Here is a 15,977-nt window from a genome sequence, read left to right as displayed (position 1 = left end):
TGTTTTAGAAGACTTGTCTCTCTATACGTACAGACCTAATGAGCTGTCTTTTGATTTTTAATCTAGTCAGTCTGGTAAGCTTTTTAAATGGCATTTCAGTGTGCCTTTACATCTTATTAACAGAGTTAAATAACTTTTAACATATTTAAAAGTTGTTTAATTCTTTTCCTGTGAGCAATCTTTTTTTTAATACAGATTTTGTATTTTTTTTAATTTTTATTTAATGAATATAAATTTCCAAAGTACAGCTTAGGTATTACAAGGGCTTTCCCCCCCCCATAACTTCCCTCCCACCCGCAATCCTCCCCTCTCCCCTTCCATTCATATCAAGATTCATTTTCAATTCTCTTTATATACAGAAGATCAATTTAGCATATATTAAGTAAAGATTTCAACAGTTTGCACCCACATAGAAACACAAAGTGTAAAATACTATTTGAGTACTAGTTATAGCATTAAATCACAATGTACAGCATATTTAGGACAGAGATCCTACATGAGGAGTAAGTGCACAGTGACTCCTGTTGTTGACTTTACAAATTGACACTCTTGTTTATGGCATCAGTAATCACCCTAGGCTCTTGTCATGAGTTGCCAAGGCTATGAAGGCCTTTTGAGTTTGCTGACTCTGATCATATTTAGACAAGGTCGTAGTCAAAGTGGAAGTTCTCTCCTCCCTTCAGAGAAAGGTACCTTCTTCTTTGATGACCTGTTCTTTCCACTAGGATCTCACTCACAGAGATCTTTCATTTAGGTCATTTTTTTTTTTTTGCCTGTGAACGATCTTAATGCTTTATTTTAAGTGTTTATATTTTTTCTGCAGTAGTTTCTTAGAATTCTATATAGACTAGTGATTTCTGCATTAAGTTGTAAAACTATTTCCTGATTGCCTTTTAGCTTTGCTTATATTGTGTTTGACTTGCAAAACTTGTAGTAAGGTAAATGTATCTCTGTTTTTCTTTACCTAGAAACCTTTTATTTAATGTATACAAACTTGATGCATTTCATATATACTTTAGGAACATAATGATTCTTCCCACCCTAACCTCCCTCCCACTCACACTCCCACCCTTCTTCTTCCTCTCTCTTCTATTCCCATTATGTTTTATAAAGATCACTTTTCAATTAACTTTATACACATAAGATTAACACTATACTAAGTAAAAAGTTCAACAAATAATACGAAGGGGAAAAAACTGTTCCTCAATAGTCAAGACAAAGGCTGTCCAAAATCATCGCATCTAAAAGTGTCAAGTTCACTTCTATAGATCACCTTTTAGATACTATATTAGTTACTATAGATCAAGGAGTACATATGGTATTTCTCTTTTGAGAACTGGCTTATATCGCTAAGCATAATGTTTTCCAGTTACATCTATTTTGTTGCAAATGACAGAGTTTCATTTTTTTACTACTGTGTAGTAGTCCATGGTATACATTTCCCATAATTTCTTTATCCAGTCTTCAGTTGATGGACACCTGGGTTGATCCCATATCTTAGCTATTGTGAATCAAGCTGCAGTAAACATGGTGGTATAGATAACACTTTCATATGCTTATTTTATTACCCTTAGGTAAATTCCCAGGACTGGGATGGTAGGGTCGTATATTAGGTCTATATTAAGATTTCTGAGGTATTTCCATATTTCTTCCACAGTGGTAGTACCAGTTTACAATCCCACCAGTAGTGGATTGGCGTACCTTTTTCCCCACATCCGCGCCAGCATTTGCTGTTTTGTTGATTTCTGTATGAGAGCCATTCTAACTGGGGTGAGGTGAAACTTCATTGTGGTTTTGATTTGCATTTCCCTAATGGCTAGTGATCCTAAGCATTTTTTTCACATGTCTGTTGGCCATTTGAATTTCCTCTGTAGAAAAATGGCTGTTCAGATCCTTTGCTCATTTCTTAACTGGATTGTTTGTTTTGTAGTTGTAGAGCTTCTTGAGCTCTTTATATATTCAGGATATTAATCCTTTATCAGTTGCGTAGTTTGCAAATATTTTCTCCCATTCTGTTGGTTGCCTCTTCACTTTGCTGAGTATCTATTTTTTTAAAATATTTATTTTATTTGAAAGACAGAGTTACAGAGAGAGATAGAGACAGAGAGAGAAATCTTCTATCCACTTGTTCACTGCCAAGATGGCCGCAATGGATGGAGCTGAGCCGATCAGAAGCCAGGATCCAGGAGCTTCTTCTGGGTCTCCCATGCAGGTGCAGGGGCCCAAGGACTTAGGCCAACTTCTACTGCTTTCCCAGGCCATAGCAGAGAGCTGGATCGGAAGAGGAGCAGCCAATACTAGAACTGGTGCCCATATGAGATGCCAGCGCTTCAGACCAGGGCTTTAACCTTCTGTGCCACAGCATTGGCCCTGCATGTCTATTTTTTTGGCTACTACCAAGTTGTTTTCATTATAACTGTCCTGTGGTAGTTGAAAGCTGGTATTGTGATGCCTCCAGCTTTATTTTTGTTGGATAAGATTACTTTAGTATTTCAGGCATGGAAAGCCAAGACACTCTGGCAAAAAAAAAAAGGACCTAAATGAAAGATCTATGTGAGTGAGATCCCAGTGGAAACAACAGGTCTTCAAAGAAGGGGGTACCTTTCTCTAAAGGGAGGAGAGAACTTCCACTTTGACTATGACCTTGTCTAAATAAGATAAGAGTCGGTGAACTCAAAAGGCTTCCATAGCCTTGGCAACTCATGACTGGAGCATAGGGAGATTACTGATGCCATAAACAGGAGTGTCAATTTGTAAAGTCAACAACAGGAGTCACTGTGCACTTACTCCTCATGTAGGATCTCTGTCCTTAGCATGCTGTACATTGAGATTTAATGCTATAATGAGTACTCAAACAGTATATTTCACTTTGTGTTTCTATGTGGGTGCAAACTGTTGAAATCTTTACTTAATGTATACTAAACTGATCTTCTGTATATATAGAAAATTGAAAATGAATCTTGATATGAATGGAAGGGGAGAGGGAGTGGGAAAGGGGAGGGTTGCGGGTGGGAGGGAAGTCATTGGGGGGGGAAAGTCAATGTAATCAATAAGCTGTACTTTGGAAATCTATATTCATTAAATAAAAGTTAAAAAAAGAAAATAGATCTTAGTAAAAAATAAGAATAGGAATAGGAGAGGGAGGAGGAAGAGGGGTGGGAGTGTGGGTGGGAGGGCAGTTACAGTGGGAAGAATCACTATATTCCTAAAGTTGTATTTATGAAAAGCATTGTGTTTGTATTCCTTAAATAAAAATGTTTATGAAAAAAAAAAGATTACTTTAGGGGCAGCGCCTTGGCTCAATCGGCTAATCCTCCGCCTACAGTGCTGGCACACCGGGTTCTAGTCTCGTTCGGGGTGCCAGATTCTGCCCCGGTTGCTCATCTTCCAGTCCAGCTCTCTGCTATGGCCCGGGAGTGCAGTGGAGGATGGCCCAAGTGCTTGGGCCCTGCACCCCATGGGAGACCAGGAGAAGCACCTGGCTCCTGGCTTTGGATCACCGCGGTGCGCCAGCCACAGTGCACTGGCCGCAGCAGCCATTTGGGGGTGAACCAACAGAAAAAGGAAGACCTTTCTCTCTATCTCTCTCTCTCACTGCCCACTCCGCCTGTCAAAAAAAATTACTTTAGCTATTGTCTCTTGTGTTTCCATTCCATATGAATTTTAGCATCTTTATTTCAAGATCTGTGAAGAATGTCATTGGTATTTTGATTGGGATCACATTGAATCTCTAAATTGCTTTTGGTAGTGTGGACATTTGGATGATATTCTTCTAATTCACAAACATGGGAGATTTTTCCATTTTTTTTGTGTGTATTTTCTGTTCCTTTATTGTTTTTGCAGTTTTCATGGTAGAAATATTTGACATCATTGGTTAAATTTATTCCAAGTTGGCTGGCGCCATGGCTCACTTGGCTAATCCTCTGCCTGCTGCACTGGCACCCTGGATTCTAGTCCCGGTTAGGGCGCCACATTCTGTCCCGGTTGCTCCTCTTCCAGTCCAGCTCTCTGCTGTGGCCCAGGGAAGGCAGTGAAGGATGGCCCAAGTGCTTGGGCTCCTGCACCTGCATGGGAGACCAGGAGGAAGCATCTGGCTCCTGGCTTCGGATCAGTGCAGCACACTGGCCATAGCGGCCATTTGGGGGGTGAACCAATGGAAAAGGAAGACCTTTCTGTCTCTCTCTGTCTCTCTCTCTCTCTCACTGTCTAGCTCTGCCTGTCAAAAAAAATTATTCCAAGGTATTTAATTCTTCTTTGGAACTATTATGAATGAGATTGATCTTAGAAATTCTTTCTGATTGATCTTAGAAATTCTTTCTCAGCCATGGCATTGTCTGAGAATACAAAGCCTATTGATTTTTCTGTGTTAATTTTATATCCTGCCACTTTACCAAAATCTTTTATGAGTTCTAGTAGTCTCATTCACTGGTTCACTCCCCAGATGGCTGCAATGGCCAGAGCTGTGCTAATCTGAAGCCAGGAACCAGCAGCTTTTTCTGGGTCTCTTGGTTGCAAAGGCCCAAGGACTTGAGCCATCTTTTTCTTTCCCAGGCCATAGCAGAGAGCTGGATTGAAAGTGGAGCATCTGGGACTTGAACTGGAAGCCCATATGGGATGCCAGCACTGCAGGCAGCAGCTTTGCCTGCTATTCCACAGTGCCAGCCCCTCCAGTAGTGTCTTAATGGAGTCATTTGGATTCCCCCATATATAGACTCATGTCATCTGCACATAGGGATAGTTTTACTTCTCCTTTCCAATTTGTTTCCATTTGATTTCTTTTTCTTTACTAATAGCTCTGGCTTAAACTTTCAGGACTATATTGAATAACAGTGATGAGAGTGGGCATCCTTGTTTGGTTCTGGGTCTTAGTGGAAATGCTTCCAACTTTTCCCCATTCAATAAGGTGCTGTCTGTGGGTTTGTCATAGATTGCCTTGATTATGTTGAGGAATATTCCTACTATACTCAATTTGCTTAATGTTTTCATCGTGAAAGGATGTTGTATTTTATCAAATGCTTTCTCTATATTGAGTAATCATGGTTTTTGTTCTTCAGCTTGTTAACATGATATATCACATTTATTGATTTGTGTATGTTGAACCATCCCTGCATACTAGAGATAAATTGCACTTCATCCAGGTGAATGTTTTGGGGTTCAATTGGCTAGTATTTTGTTGAGGATTTTTGCATCTGTGTTCATCAGGGAAATTGGTCTATAGTTCTCTTTCTGATTTGCATCTTTTCCTGGTTTAGGAATTAAGGTGATGCTGATTTCATAGAAGGAGTTGGAAAGGATTCCCTTCCTTTTCATTGTTTTGAATAGCTTGAGAAGAGTTGGAATTAGTTCCTCTTTAAGTGTCTGGTAGACTTCAGCATGAAGCCATCTGGTGCTGAGCTTTTCTTTATAGGAGGGCCTTTATTACTGATTCAATGTCCATATTGGTTATGGTCTGTTTAGGTTTTCTGTGTCGTCATGGCTTAGTGTTTGTAGATTGTATGTGCCCAAGAATCTATCCATTTCTCTTGAGTTTCATGATTTGTGGCATATAGCTCTTTGTAGTAATTTGATGATTCTTTATATTTCTGTGGTATCTGTTGTTACATTTCCTTTTTTATCTCTGATTTTATTGATTTGGGTCTTCTCTAATTTTTTTTTTGGTTAGTTGAGCCAAGAGTATATCAATTTTGTTTATTTTTTTCAAAAAACACAGCTCCTCCTTTCATTGATCTTTTGTATTTTTTTAGTTTCTATTTTGTTTATTTCTTCTCTAATTTTAATTATTTCTTTCCTCCTACTAATTTTTGGTCTTCTTGTTGTTGTTGTTGTTGTTTTCTAGGTCCTTGAGATGCACTGACAGCTCATTTATTTGGTGCCGTTCCATTTTCTCAACATAGGCACTGGTTGCTATAAACTTTCCTCTTAACACTACATTTGCTGTATCACATTTTGATATGTTGTATTGTCATCTTTCTTTGTCTCCAGAAATTTTTTTGATTTCTCTTTTGATTTATTTGATGACCCACTGTTCATTTAGGAGCCTGTTGTTCAGTCTCCATGTGTTTGTGTATGCTCTAAAGTTTCTTGAGTTGTTGATTTCCAGCTTCATTCCATTATGGTCAGAAAAGATGCTGGTATGATTTTGATTTTTTTTAATTTTCTGAGACTTGCTTTATGGCCTAGCATGTTGTCTATCCTAAAGAAAGTTCCATGTACTGGTAAGAAGAATGTATATTCTGCAACTGTAGGATGAAAAGTTATGTCAATATCTGTTAGGTCCAATAGGTCTATAGTGTCGATTAACTGTTGTTGCCTGCTGATTTACTGTCTGGTTGATCTGTCCATTGCTGAAAGTGAGATGTTAAAGTTTATGGCTCCCTTTAGATACATTAATATTTATTTTAAATAGCCAGGAGCCTGTAGTTGGGTGAATATACATTTATTTTAGTCATATCCTCATGTTGAATTTATCCCTTAATCATTGCATAGTGTCTTTATCTCTTTTAACAGTTTTTTGTGTTGAAATCTATTTTGTCTTATATTAGAATGGCTACACCTGCTCTCTTTTGGTTTCTGTTACCATGGAATATCTTTTTCCATCCTTTCACTTTCAGTTTTCAGGTATCTTTGTTGATGAAATTTGTTTCTTGTAGGCAGCAAATAGATGGTTCTTGTTTTTTTAATACACTCAGCCAGTCTGTATCTTTTAACTAGAGAGTTGAGGCCATTTATATTTAAGGTTACTATTAATAAATAATGACTTGGCCCTGCCATTTTTCCATAAATATTCCTATTGTTTACTTTGAATTTCCTTTGTATTTTCCTGGGAGATTTTCTGCCTTCACATTTTTTCATAGTGATGACTATGTTTCTGTGTTTCTATGTGTAGCACATCCTAAGCATTTTTTAAAGTTTTTAAGGATTTTATTCAGTGAGAGAAATGTACAGGAGAGCGAAAGCTTTATTTAGGGGAGAAAGGGAAAGCTAGAAGCTAAGTTGGGTCCATAGCAGGCAGAGAGCAGGCCAGGAGCAAGCTGCGCCTAAGCATCTTTTGTAAGGCTGGACGAGTGGTGACAAATTCTTTCAATTTATGTTATGGAAGGTCTTTATTTCACCTTCATTTATAAATGAGATTTGCAGGGTACAGTATTGGGGGTTGACAGTTTTTTCTCTTAAGACCTAGAATATATCTCTTTTGTGTGTGTGTGTGTGTGTGTGTGTTTGTTTTTTTGGTTTGTTTGTTTTTTTTTTTTTTTTTTTTTTTTTTTGGACAGGCAGAGTGGATAGTGAGAGAGAGAGAGACAGAGAGAAAGGTCTTCCTTTTGCCGTTGGTTCACCCTCCAATGGCCGCCGCGGCCAGCGCGCTGTGGCCGGCACACCGCGCTGATCCGATGGCAGGAGCCAGGTACTTATCCTGGTCTCCCATGGGGTGCAGGGCCCAAGTACTTGGGCCATCCTCCACTGCACTCCCTGGCCACAGCAAAGAGCTGGCCTGGAAGAGGGGCAACCGGGACAGAATCCGGCGTAGCCTAGTGAGCTACGGCGCTGGCCTAGACCTAGAATATATCGCACCATTTTTCTAATTTCTTCTCTTTTTTTTTTTCTTGGTCTGACTGTAAAATTTCCAGAGATTTGTCTTCTAACTCAGATATTCTTTTCTTCTGTCTCACAAGTCTATGGCTAAGGCTTTCCACTGCATTTTTATTTGATCTATTGAATTCTTCATTTTTAATATTTCATTTTGGTTTCTCGTTAGGATCTGAATTTCATGGGAAAAATGTTCATTCATATCATGTATGGATTTCTTTAATTCATGGATTTGCTTCTGATAGCTTCTGAATAATCCTGTGATTAATCTTTTTAATTCCTTTTCAGGAATTAAAATTTCATCAATCTCTTCATCTTCACATTCTAATATTTGAAGTGTTGTGTTCCTTTGGTGGGTCATGTTGTCTTCCTTATTCTTGTTTCTTGAATTTCTACACTTACTTTAAGCCTTTGTGGAGATACTTGTTGATTTGTGGGCTTTTTTGTTGTTTTGTTTTGTTTTGTTTTGTTGCCTCTGATGGCTTTTATATTTGAAGTATACATCTCTGGCCTAGTGGAATGTCTGCTCTTTCAGTGCATATCCAGAGGTGTGTGCAGCATGTAGCCAGGGAGCAATGGTCAGTGCTCCAGGGTGGGGCAAGTACCATGGTGACACCCAAGTTGGGGGCAGTAGATATCCTCTTTTTAGCCAAAGGGAGGGTCTGATCACCTCTGATTGTATAATCACACCCCTCACCTTCTCTCTTCCAAGGTTATTAGTGCCTGGGCATTAGCCCACAGTGGGTGCAATACTCATCTGCCCTGCCACAAAAACCACACAAAGGATCCATGCAGTCCTCAATGTGAGCACGGATCCTATTGCAGTGACCCGCCCCAGGCAATCAGGGAGCTCTGAGCATGTGGAGCAGCTCAACTTGCCCAGAGACCCTGCTACACCCTGCACTCTCTCTTACAGTCACAGAGTTCCCACAGTTACGGGGCGCAGAGGATCCTCTCTACCCTGCTAGCTTGTCCATCTACAGAGGCTGAGACATTCCCAGAGCCAGCTGCCTGTGGGTGCTCCACCTAGATGGTTTGAGCCCCAGAGCCTGTGATATGTTGAGAGGCTGGGGGCACTTCACAGTCCTATGTGGGTGCCAAGCTGCCAACCCTCCCAGCCAGACTCAAAGTCAGCGGGGAATGCAGATTTTTCTCTGTGGTAGAATTTCTGAATCACATACGTGTTCAAGAGCCACTGGCCAAATGTTGCCGTTTGCCCACCAGTTTCGTGGTGCACGCACCTGAGCTGCTACTGCTGCTGTTACTGGTGACAGGATGGTTCCTTTTCCCTGCTAGTTGCTGGGCGCATGCACAAATGCTTCTGCTGCTGCTGCTTCTGCCCAAAATGGCACCTGCCCTTTCTCAGCTGATTGCTGGGTGCCGTTGCAGGGTGGGATGGGGAGAGAGAAACATGCCCCCTTTGTTTTTGTTTGTTTGTTTGTTTGTTTGTTTCACTGTGTTAGCAGGTACCCTACCCCCTCAGAGATCCAGGCTGGACTCATGCCAAGCTCTCCCTATGGCTTTATCTCCAATGGCATGGGCTGCCAGTCTGATGTCATCTAACTCTCTAAAGCTAGCGCTTTCTCTGTCTTGGGTGCTGGGATCCTGTGTTGTGTCCATGCTCATGCTATGTGTCTGCAGCTTCCACACCAATCCATGACATTCCTCTTCCTTCAATAGACTTTCCACTGCAATTTTCTCTCTAACTCTCCCCTGAGAATCTACTCCCTCCACATTTTTTTTTTTTTACTATTTTCCCATAGCCTAGAGCAGTACACCCTTCCCTATTCTGCCATCTTGCTCCAGTCCAACACTTGATTCTGAGTCACTGCTGTGGTGAAATTCATTAGCCAAAGGTCACTAGAAACATAACTTTACCCAAACTTGGGTTTACTTTGCCTGCTACAGCACAGTAAAATGTACTTCAGTGAAACATGATGAGACTGGTTAAGAGGGATGAGCTTATTACAGGATTTGGGCTTGTTCTGAGGATGGGAAGAAATGGAGATTGAAGCTATCAGGAAGTAGAGAAAATTTGTCAATTATCAGAAAATTTTTATTATTAAAAGCCAGAGAGAAAGGAGAGAGCTCCTATGTTCACCCCCAAATGCCTGCAACAGCAAGGACAGGGAGGCAGGAACTCAATCCAGGTATCCTATGTGGGTGGCAGTGACCTAGATACTTGAACCATCACTCTGCCTCCCAGGTTGCACATCTAGAATAGGGAGCAAAGCCAGAACTCAAACCCAGGCACTCAAATACAGGATGCAGGCATCCAACCAGAGGCTGAATCACTACACCAAATGCCAGCCCCAGTAACTGATCATTTTAACCATGAGACAAAAAGATTAAAGCAGGACTAGAGATATCACTGGAAAAAAGCAACAGTGACTCAGGTTAGTCACATGAATTAGTTGTGCTACTATTTTTGTGACTGAGAATATTCTTTTCCATCTTTTATTTCAGGCGTAGTCATGGAATGGCTATATTTCTGTCTTGTTCCACCATAGTCAAGGAATTACATTCTCTAATTAGTGTTTACAATCTATGAAAATTATTTATGTTCTGCCGAGGACACTAGATGTGTCCAAGATGGATTTCTTAATAGATGAAACATGTTAAGAAATCACCATTTATTATAATTTCTTAATGTTTTTAAGAGTAATGATTGTTAAATTTTGTCAAAAAAGCTTTTTGGATCCATGGAAAAGATCATGTTATTCTTTCTGAATAGCTGTTAATAAGATGATTAAGTAAATTTTCTAGTACCAACCCCCCATTGCATCCTGGAATAAACTCCACTTGATCATAAGCTTTGTTTCCAGGAGGCTTCTGGATTTGAATGTAGTTTTTTAAGGAGCTTTTATCAATATTCAAAAGTGATACTCAGTTTACTTTTTTTTTTTTTTTTTTTTTGACAGGCAGAGTGGACAGTGAGAGAGAGAGACAGAGAGAAAGGTCTTCCTTTTGCTGTTGGTTCACCCTCCAATGGCCGCCGCGGCCAGCGCGCTGCGGCCGGCGCACCGCGCTGATCCAATGGCAGGAGCCAGGAGCCAGGTGCTTTTCCTGGTCTCCCATGGGGTGCAGGGCCCAAGCACCTGGGCCATCCTCCACTGCACTCCCTGGCCACAGCAGAGAGCTGGCCTGGAAGAGGGGCAACCGGGACAGAATCCGGCACCCCAACCGGGACTAGAACCCGGTGTGCCGGCGCCGCTAGGCGGAGGATTAACCTAGTGAGCCGCGGCGCCGGCCCACTCAGTTTACTTTTGATTTAGTTTGTTTTTTCAGGTTTCCTAATTTTTCTGTGAAGGTTTGTCTTCATTTTTCCTCAATAAGAACATTTAAATACCATTGATCTTACCTGCTCTTTAAAAAGCTGATAGAATGAAATCCTGTCTCACAACAAAATGGATAGAATTGGAGACCATTATGCTTATTGAAATAAGCCAGTCCCATTTTCCCTTATTGTGGTAATTAATATACAGAGTAAAAGAAAAAAGAAAAAATGTAATGTATGGGGTTATCACTGTTGCATAGTAGATTAAGCCTCAGCCTGTCATACCAGCATTCCATATGGGTGCTGGTTAAAGTTCCAGCTGCTCCACTTCCAATCCAGCTCCCTGCTGATGGTCTAGGAAAGCAGTGGAGGTCCCTATGCTCATATGGGGGACCCAGAAGAAATTCCTGGCTCCAGGCTACGGATCAGCCCAGCTCCAGCCTGCAGCCATTTGGGGAGTGAACCAGCTAATAGAGGACCTCTCTCTGTGACTCTGCTTCTAAAACAAATAAATCTTTTAAAAAATAATAATAATGTATATGAATGAAATTGGCATTTTGAGATTTGATTATTGTTTATAGCCCTTGTTGATACTCTTGAGGAACAGTATTTTTTCTACTTACTACATTTTGATTTCTTTATTTAGGGTTAAGCTTGTGATTATAAAGTAAATTGAGAGTATGTCATTATAAAAATTAAAAGAAAAATAAGAAAGGAAGGAAGAGGGAGGGTGGGATGATAGGGTAGGAAATATCATTAGGCTCTTAAAACTAAGTATATGAAATAGATAATTGTCAATACTCAATTCTTTTTATGGCTGGATTGTGTTACATTGTACAGATATTCCACAGTTGTTTGTTTATCCATTTACCTGAGAACAGACATTTGTACTGTTTCCAATTCAGAGGATATTACAAATCAAACTGCATTCACTTTGAAAGAATATTTTTTCTGGATATAAAAGTCAGCTTTAAGGATAATCCACTGTGTTCTGGTTCCACAGATAGAAGTTAGCAGAAATTTGAATTTTTGTGTTCCTATGTATAATGTTTCCTTCTCCCTGGATGCATTCAAAATATTCTCCTTTTTTTGGTTCTCAGAAGTTCAATTAGGATGTTTTTAAAGATTTATGTATTTATTTGAAAGAGTGACAGAGAGAAGGAGAAACAGAGACAGAGAGTGAGAGAGTGCTTCACTCCCCAAGGACAACAACAGCCCAGGCTGGGCCAGGCCACGATGCCTGGAGGCAAGAATTCTCTCTGGGTCTCCAACGTGGGTGACAGGGGCTCAAGTATTTGGACCGTGTTCTACTGCTTTCCCAGGCATAATTACCAGGACCTGGAAGGGAAGCAGGATAGCTGGGACTTAAACTGGCACTCTGATATGAGATGGCAACATCACAAGCCGCAGCTTAACCTGCTGTACCACAATGCCAGTCCCAATTATGTTAAGCATGGGTTTTCTTCATTGTTATTTTTCTTGGAATTCACTGGGTTTTTTGACTCTATAAATTTATATTTCTCACCAAATATGGGAAATATTCAACAAAAAATCTTGCATTTCTCAGTTTGTTCTTTGCTTTCTGAGAGTCTGTTTTACTTACCATAATTCTTTTGAACTTTCACCACCCTGTGCTAAAGACTATGACTCTGTTAATTTCTCTATATTTTTCCTGTTGTTTAGGATGAAAAGTTCATATCATTTTACTTTCACATTTTCTCAGTCCTTTTCTCATCTCCAGTCTGATATTAATCATATCCAGTGAATTTTTCATTTCAGATGTCACAGTTTTTAGTTTAGGGATTTCCATTTGATTCTCTATTATGTTTTATATTTCTACAGTGTTTTCCTTTTTTTTTTCTCATTACAAACTACTTCTGCATTTCCCTTACTTATTTGAGGATAATTTTAAGAGTTCCTTTAAATTTCTTTTCTGTTCATTCCAATATCTTGGTTAGTTGGGAACTAGCGTCCATATTTTCTTTTCTCTGAAGCAGAATTAATGTTTTTCTGTTTCTTCACTTTTGGATTAATTTGTAATAGAAATTTTTATTTTATAAAATAAAATATTATAGAAAATTTTCATTTTTTTATATTCCTTCAGAGAGTTTTAAATGTTTTCAACGGGCATTTAAGATGCCTGAACTCACACTATAAACTTAGTTAGTCATTAGCTGATAATTTATTTCTTACAGCATTCACTTGAATAAATTATGTTATATCTGCATATAAATATATATGTATATGAATATATGACTTATAATTAATTATTTTTGAGGGGCTTGATCTAATAGACATTACATGACCATTGCTAGAATTGGAATTCTACATATTAGTATATAGAACTTTTTCATGACAATTTTTAAATATTTTTATTTATATATTTGAAAGGCAGAGTAACAGAGAGATCTTCCATCTGCTGGTTCCTTCCCCAAATGGCTGCAACAGCCATGGCTGGGCCAAGCTGAAATGAGCATCTAGGAACTCTACCTAGCTCCCACATGGGTGACAAGGCCCCAAGTAGTTCAGCCACCATCCTCTGCTTTCCCAGGTGCGTTAACAGAAAGCTGGATCAGTAGCAGAGGAACAGGACTCACACACTCTAATATGGGATTTGGGCATCCCAGGTAGTGTTTCAACCCTCTATAACACAACATCCTCCTCCCACACTTCATAATAGTATTTGAATGTATAACTTCATCTAACAAAAAAAAATTGGGGCACACAGTAGTATAACAACAGAAATGTGTTGAAAATTCTAGTTAAGGATATTCATATTTGGGGCTGACACTGTGGCATAGCAGGTAAAGCCACAGCCTTATGTGTCAGCATCCCCTATGGGTGCCAGTGAGTCCCGGCTGCACCACTTCCAATCTGGCTCTCTGCTATGGCCTGGGAAAGCAGTAGAAGATGGCCCAAGTCCTAGGGCCCCTGTATCCGCATGGGAGACCCGAAAGAAGCTCTTGGCTCCTTGCTTCAGATCAGCTTGGCTCCCGCCATTAAGGCCAACTGGGGAGTGAACTAGTGGATGGAAGACCCCTCTCTCCCTCTCCTTCTCTCTCTGTGTAACTCTGACTTTAAAATAAATAAATAATAAATATTTTTAAAAGGATGTTAATATTCCATTTACCTTGGTAATTTCCAGCTGTAAAGATTCTGTAGATCTGAAAAGAAGGAATTCTTGAAAGCTCTATGAGTACAATCCGTCTTAGTGGCAAGAGCCAAAAATTTCAGGTCTTCAGTTTCATCTATGTGAACTGCATGCTCAGTATATTAGTTGACATGGGTCTGTCACTTATAATTATCTTTTTGATTCAGGTTAGGTCAAGAATTGGCTATTGTCCTCAACTTGACTCCATGCTGAACCACATGACAGGTCGGGAATTGCTGATCATGTATGCCAGACTGTGGGGGGTCCCTGAGTCAAATATTTGCAAGTATGTTGAAGCCTTTTTGCATTCAGTGCACCTAGAAGCCTATGCTGACAAGTTTGTTTACACATACAGGTGAGATATTATGCTTCAGCAATTATTAGGCTGCCTATCTGTGTATTTACTGTTTAGAATCAAGCTTGCAAACTCAACTTAAACCCTATGTCACACAGAAGCAGTGACATGAAATAACCTGATGTCCTGTCAGGGTTCAGATATCAGGAATAAGGCAGATCCCATTTATCTAATGTTAACCTTTTTGCCAAAATTTTTTTAAAGATTTTTATTTATTTACTTGAGGGCAGAGTGACAGACAGAGGGAGGGAGAGAAAGGTCTTCCATCCACTGGTTCACCCCCCAAATGGCCACAACGGACACAGCTGGGCCAATCTGAAACCAGGAGCTTTTTCTAGGTCTCCCATATGGGCGCAGGGGCCCAAGCACCTAGGCCATCTTCTGCTGCTTTCCCAGGCCATCAGCAGGGAGCTGGTTTGGAAGTAGAGCAGCCAGGACTCAAATTGGCACCCATATGGGATGCCAACACCGCAGGTGGACGTTTAGCCTACTATGCCACAGTGCCAGCCACCCTTTTGCCAACATTAACACAGGCTTTGCATTTAAAAAAAAAAAGAACATTTTTATCCCTATTTCCCAGAAGTTATTTTTTCTCCCAAAACCAAAAATATGTCATAAAGAATGATGCTGAAGCAAATTACCAAAAAAAAAAATAATAATCCATGAAAACGAGCTGATACAACCACTTGGATGTCAGCCTGCTGCTTTTTCAGTCGTACCAAATCAGCATTCTAGATGTATAAGCTAATTCTGTCATATGCTTTAATGACAGGTGTACCCTTATCTTTTCCTTCCTCTTCCACTTTCTGTCTCCTCCTTTGACTTCAAAGTGGAGGACACAAACGTAGACTTAATACTGTTATTGCCCTCATGGGAAAGTCCTCAGTTGTCTTCCTGGATGAGCCATCAGCTGGCATGGATCCAGTGGCCAGACATCTCCTCTGGGACACTATTACATGGATCTGTAAAACTGGTAAAGCTATCATCATAACTTCCCACAGGTATGACCCACTGGGAGGCTTGGTTGGAAGTTATAGGGGGTTACAGTGGGTGTAAGATGAAATTAGTTGGAATCAAGAATATGGTCACTGAACTTATCATCTAAGTATATGAGCTACAGAGGAGGGCCTAAGGGTAGAGGCTGAATGTGCTAAAGGAGTAAATGAAGAATCTTCAGTTGAGTTGTAGAATCAAGAATTGAAAGATAAGTTAGGAAAGTTTTCCTATTATGGATTTAGTAGGTTACTTTGAATTTTAAAATCTCTTCCTAAACATGAAATACTAAGCCTTCAATTCCAAGTCTTCCAATCCTGGCTCTTTTTAAAGTACAGTGTTTGTCCTCTGAAAGGGAGTCTCTTCAGCCATATCTCCTTTGTTCTCCTAGCATGGAAGAATGTGAGGCCCTCTGTACTAGGCTGGCCATCATGGTAAAGGGGAGGTTCATATACCTAGGCAGTCCTCGACACCTCAGGAACAAGTATGGTAATATATGCACTCTGACAGCAAAAATTAATATTGATAAGGATGAAGAGAAATTACAGATGTTCAAAAATTTCATTGAAAAAACTTTCCCAGGTAATATAAGTAGGACTGATTTGTGGCAATTTTGT

The 15,977-nt window shown here is 40.0% G+C and overlaps 1 protein-coding gene across 20 annotated transcripts in view; it reads left to right on the top strand.

The window, feature by feature from the left end:
* The window catches only part of LOC100353262 (phospholipid-transporting ATPase ABCA3), a 236,330-nt gene that overhangs the window by 209,355 nt on the left and 10,998 nt on the right, over positions 1-15,977 (top strand). For all 20 annotated transcript variants that reach the window (XM_070064622.1, XM_070064627.1, XM_070064623.1 and 17 more), the window contains 3 exons: positions 14,180-14,367; positions 15,198-15,368; positions 15,752-15,942. In XM_070064622.1, coding sequence (XP_069920723.1) covers positions 14,180-14,367; positions 15,198-15,368; positions 15,752-15,942 — 550 coding nt within the window. The remainder of the gene's footprint in view (positions 1-14,179; positions 14,368-15,197; positions 15,369-15,751; positions 15,943-15,977) is intronic.

This window comes from Oryctolagus cuniculus, chromosome 19 (assembly GCF_964237555.1).
Source record: "Oryctolagus cuniculus chromosome 19, mOryCun1.1, whole genome shotgun sequence".
NCBI lineage: Eukaryota > Metazoa > Chordata > Mammalia > Lagomorpha > Leporidae > Oryctolagus > Oryctolagus cuniculus.
The sequence above is the reverse complement of the archived record's forward strand: the minus strand, read 5'-3'. Positions and strand labels throughout refer to the sequence as shown.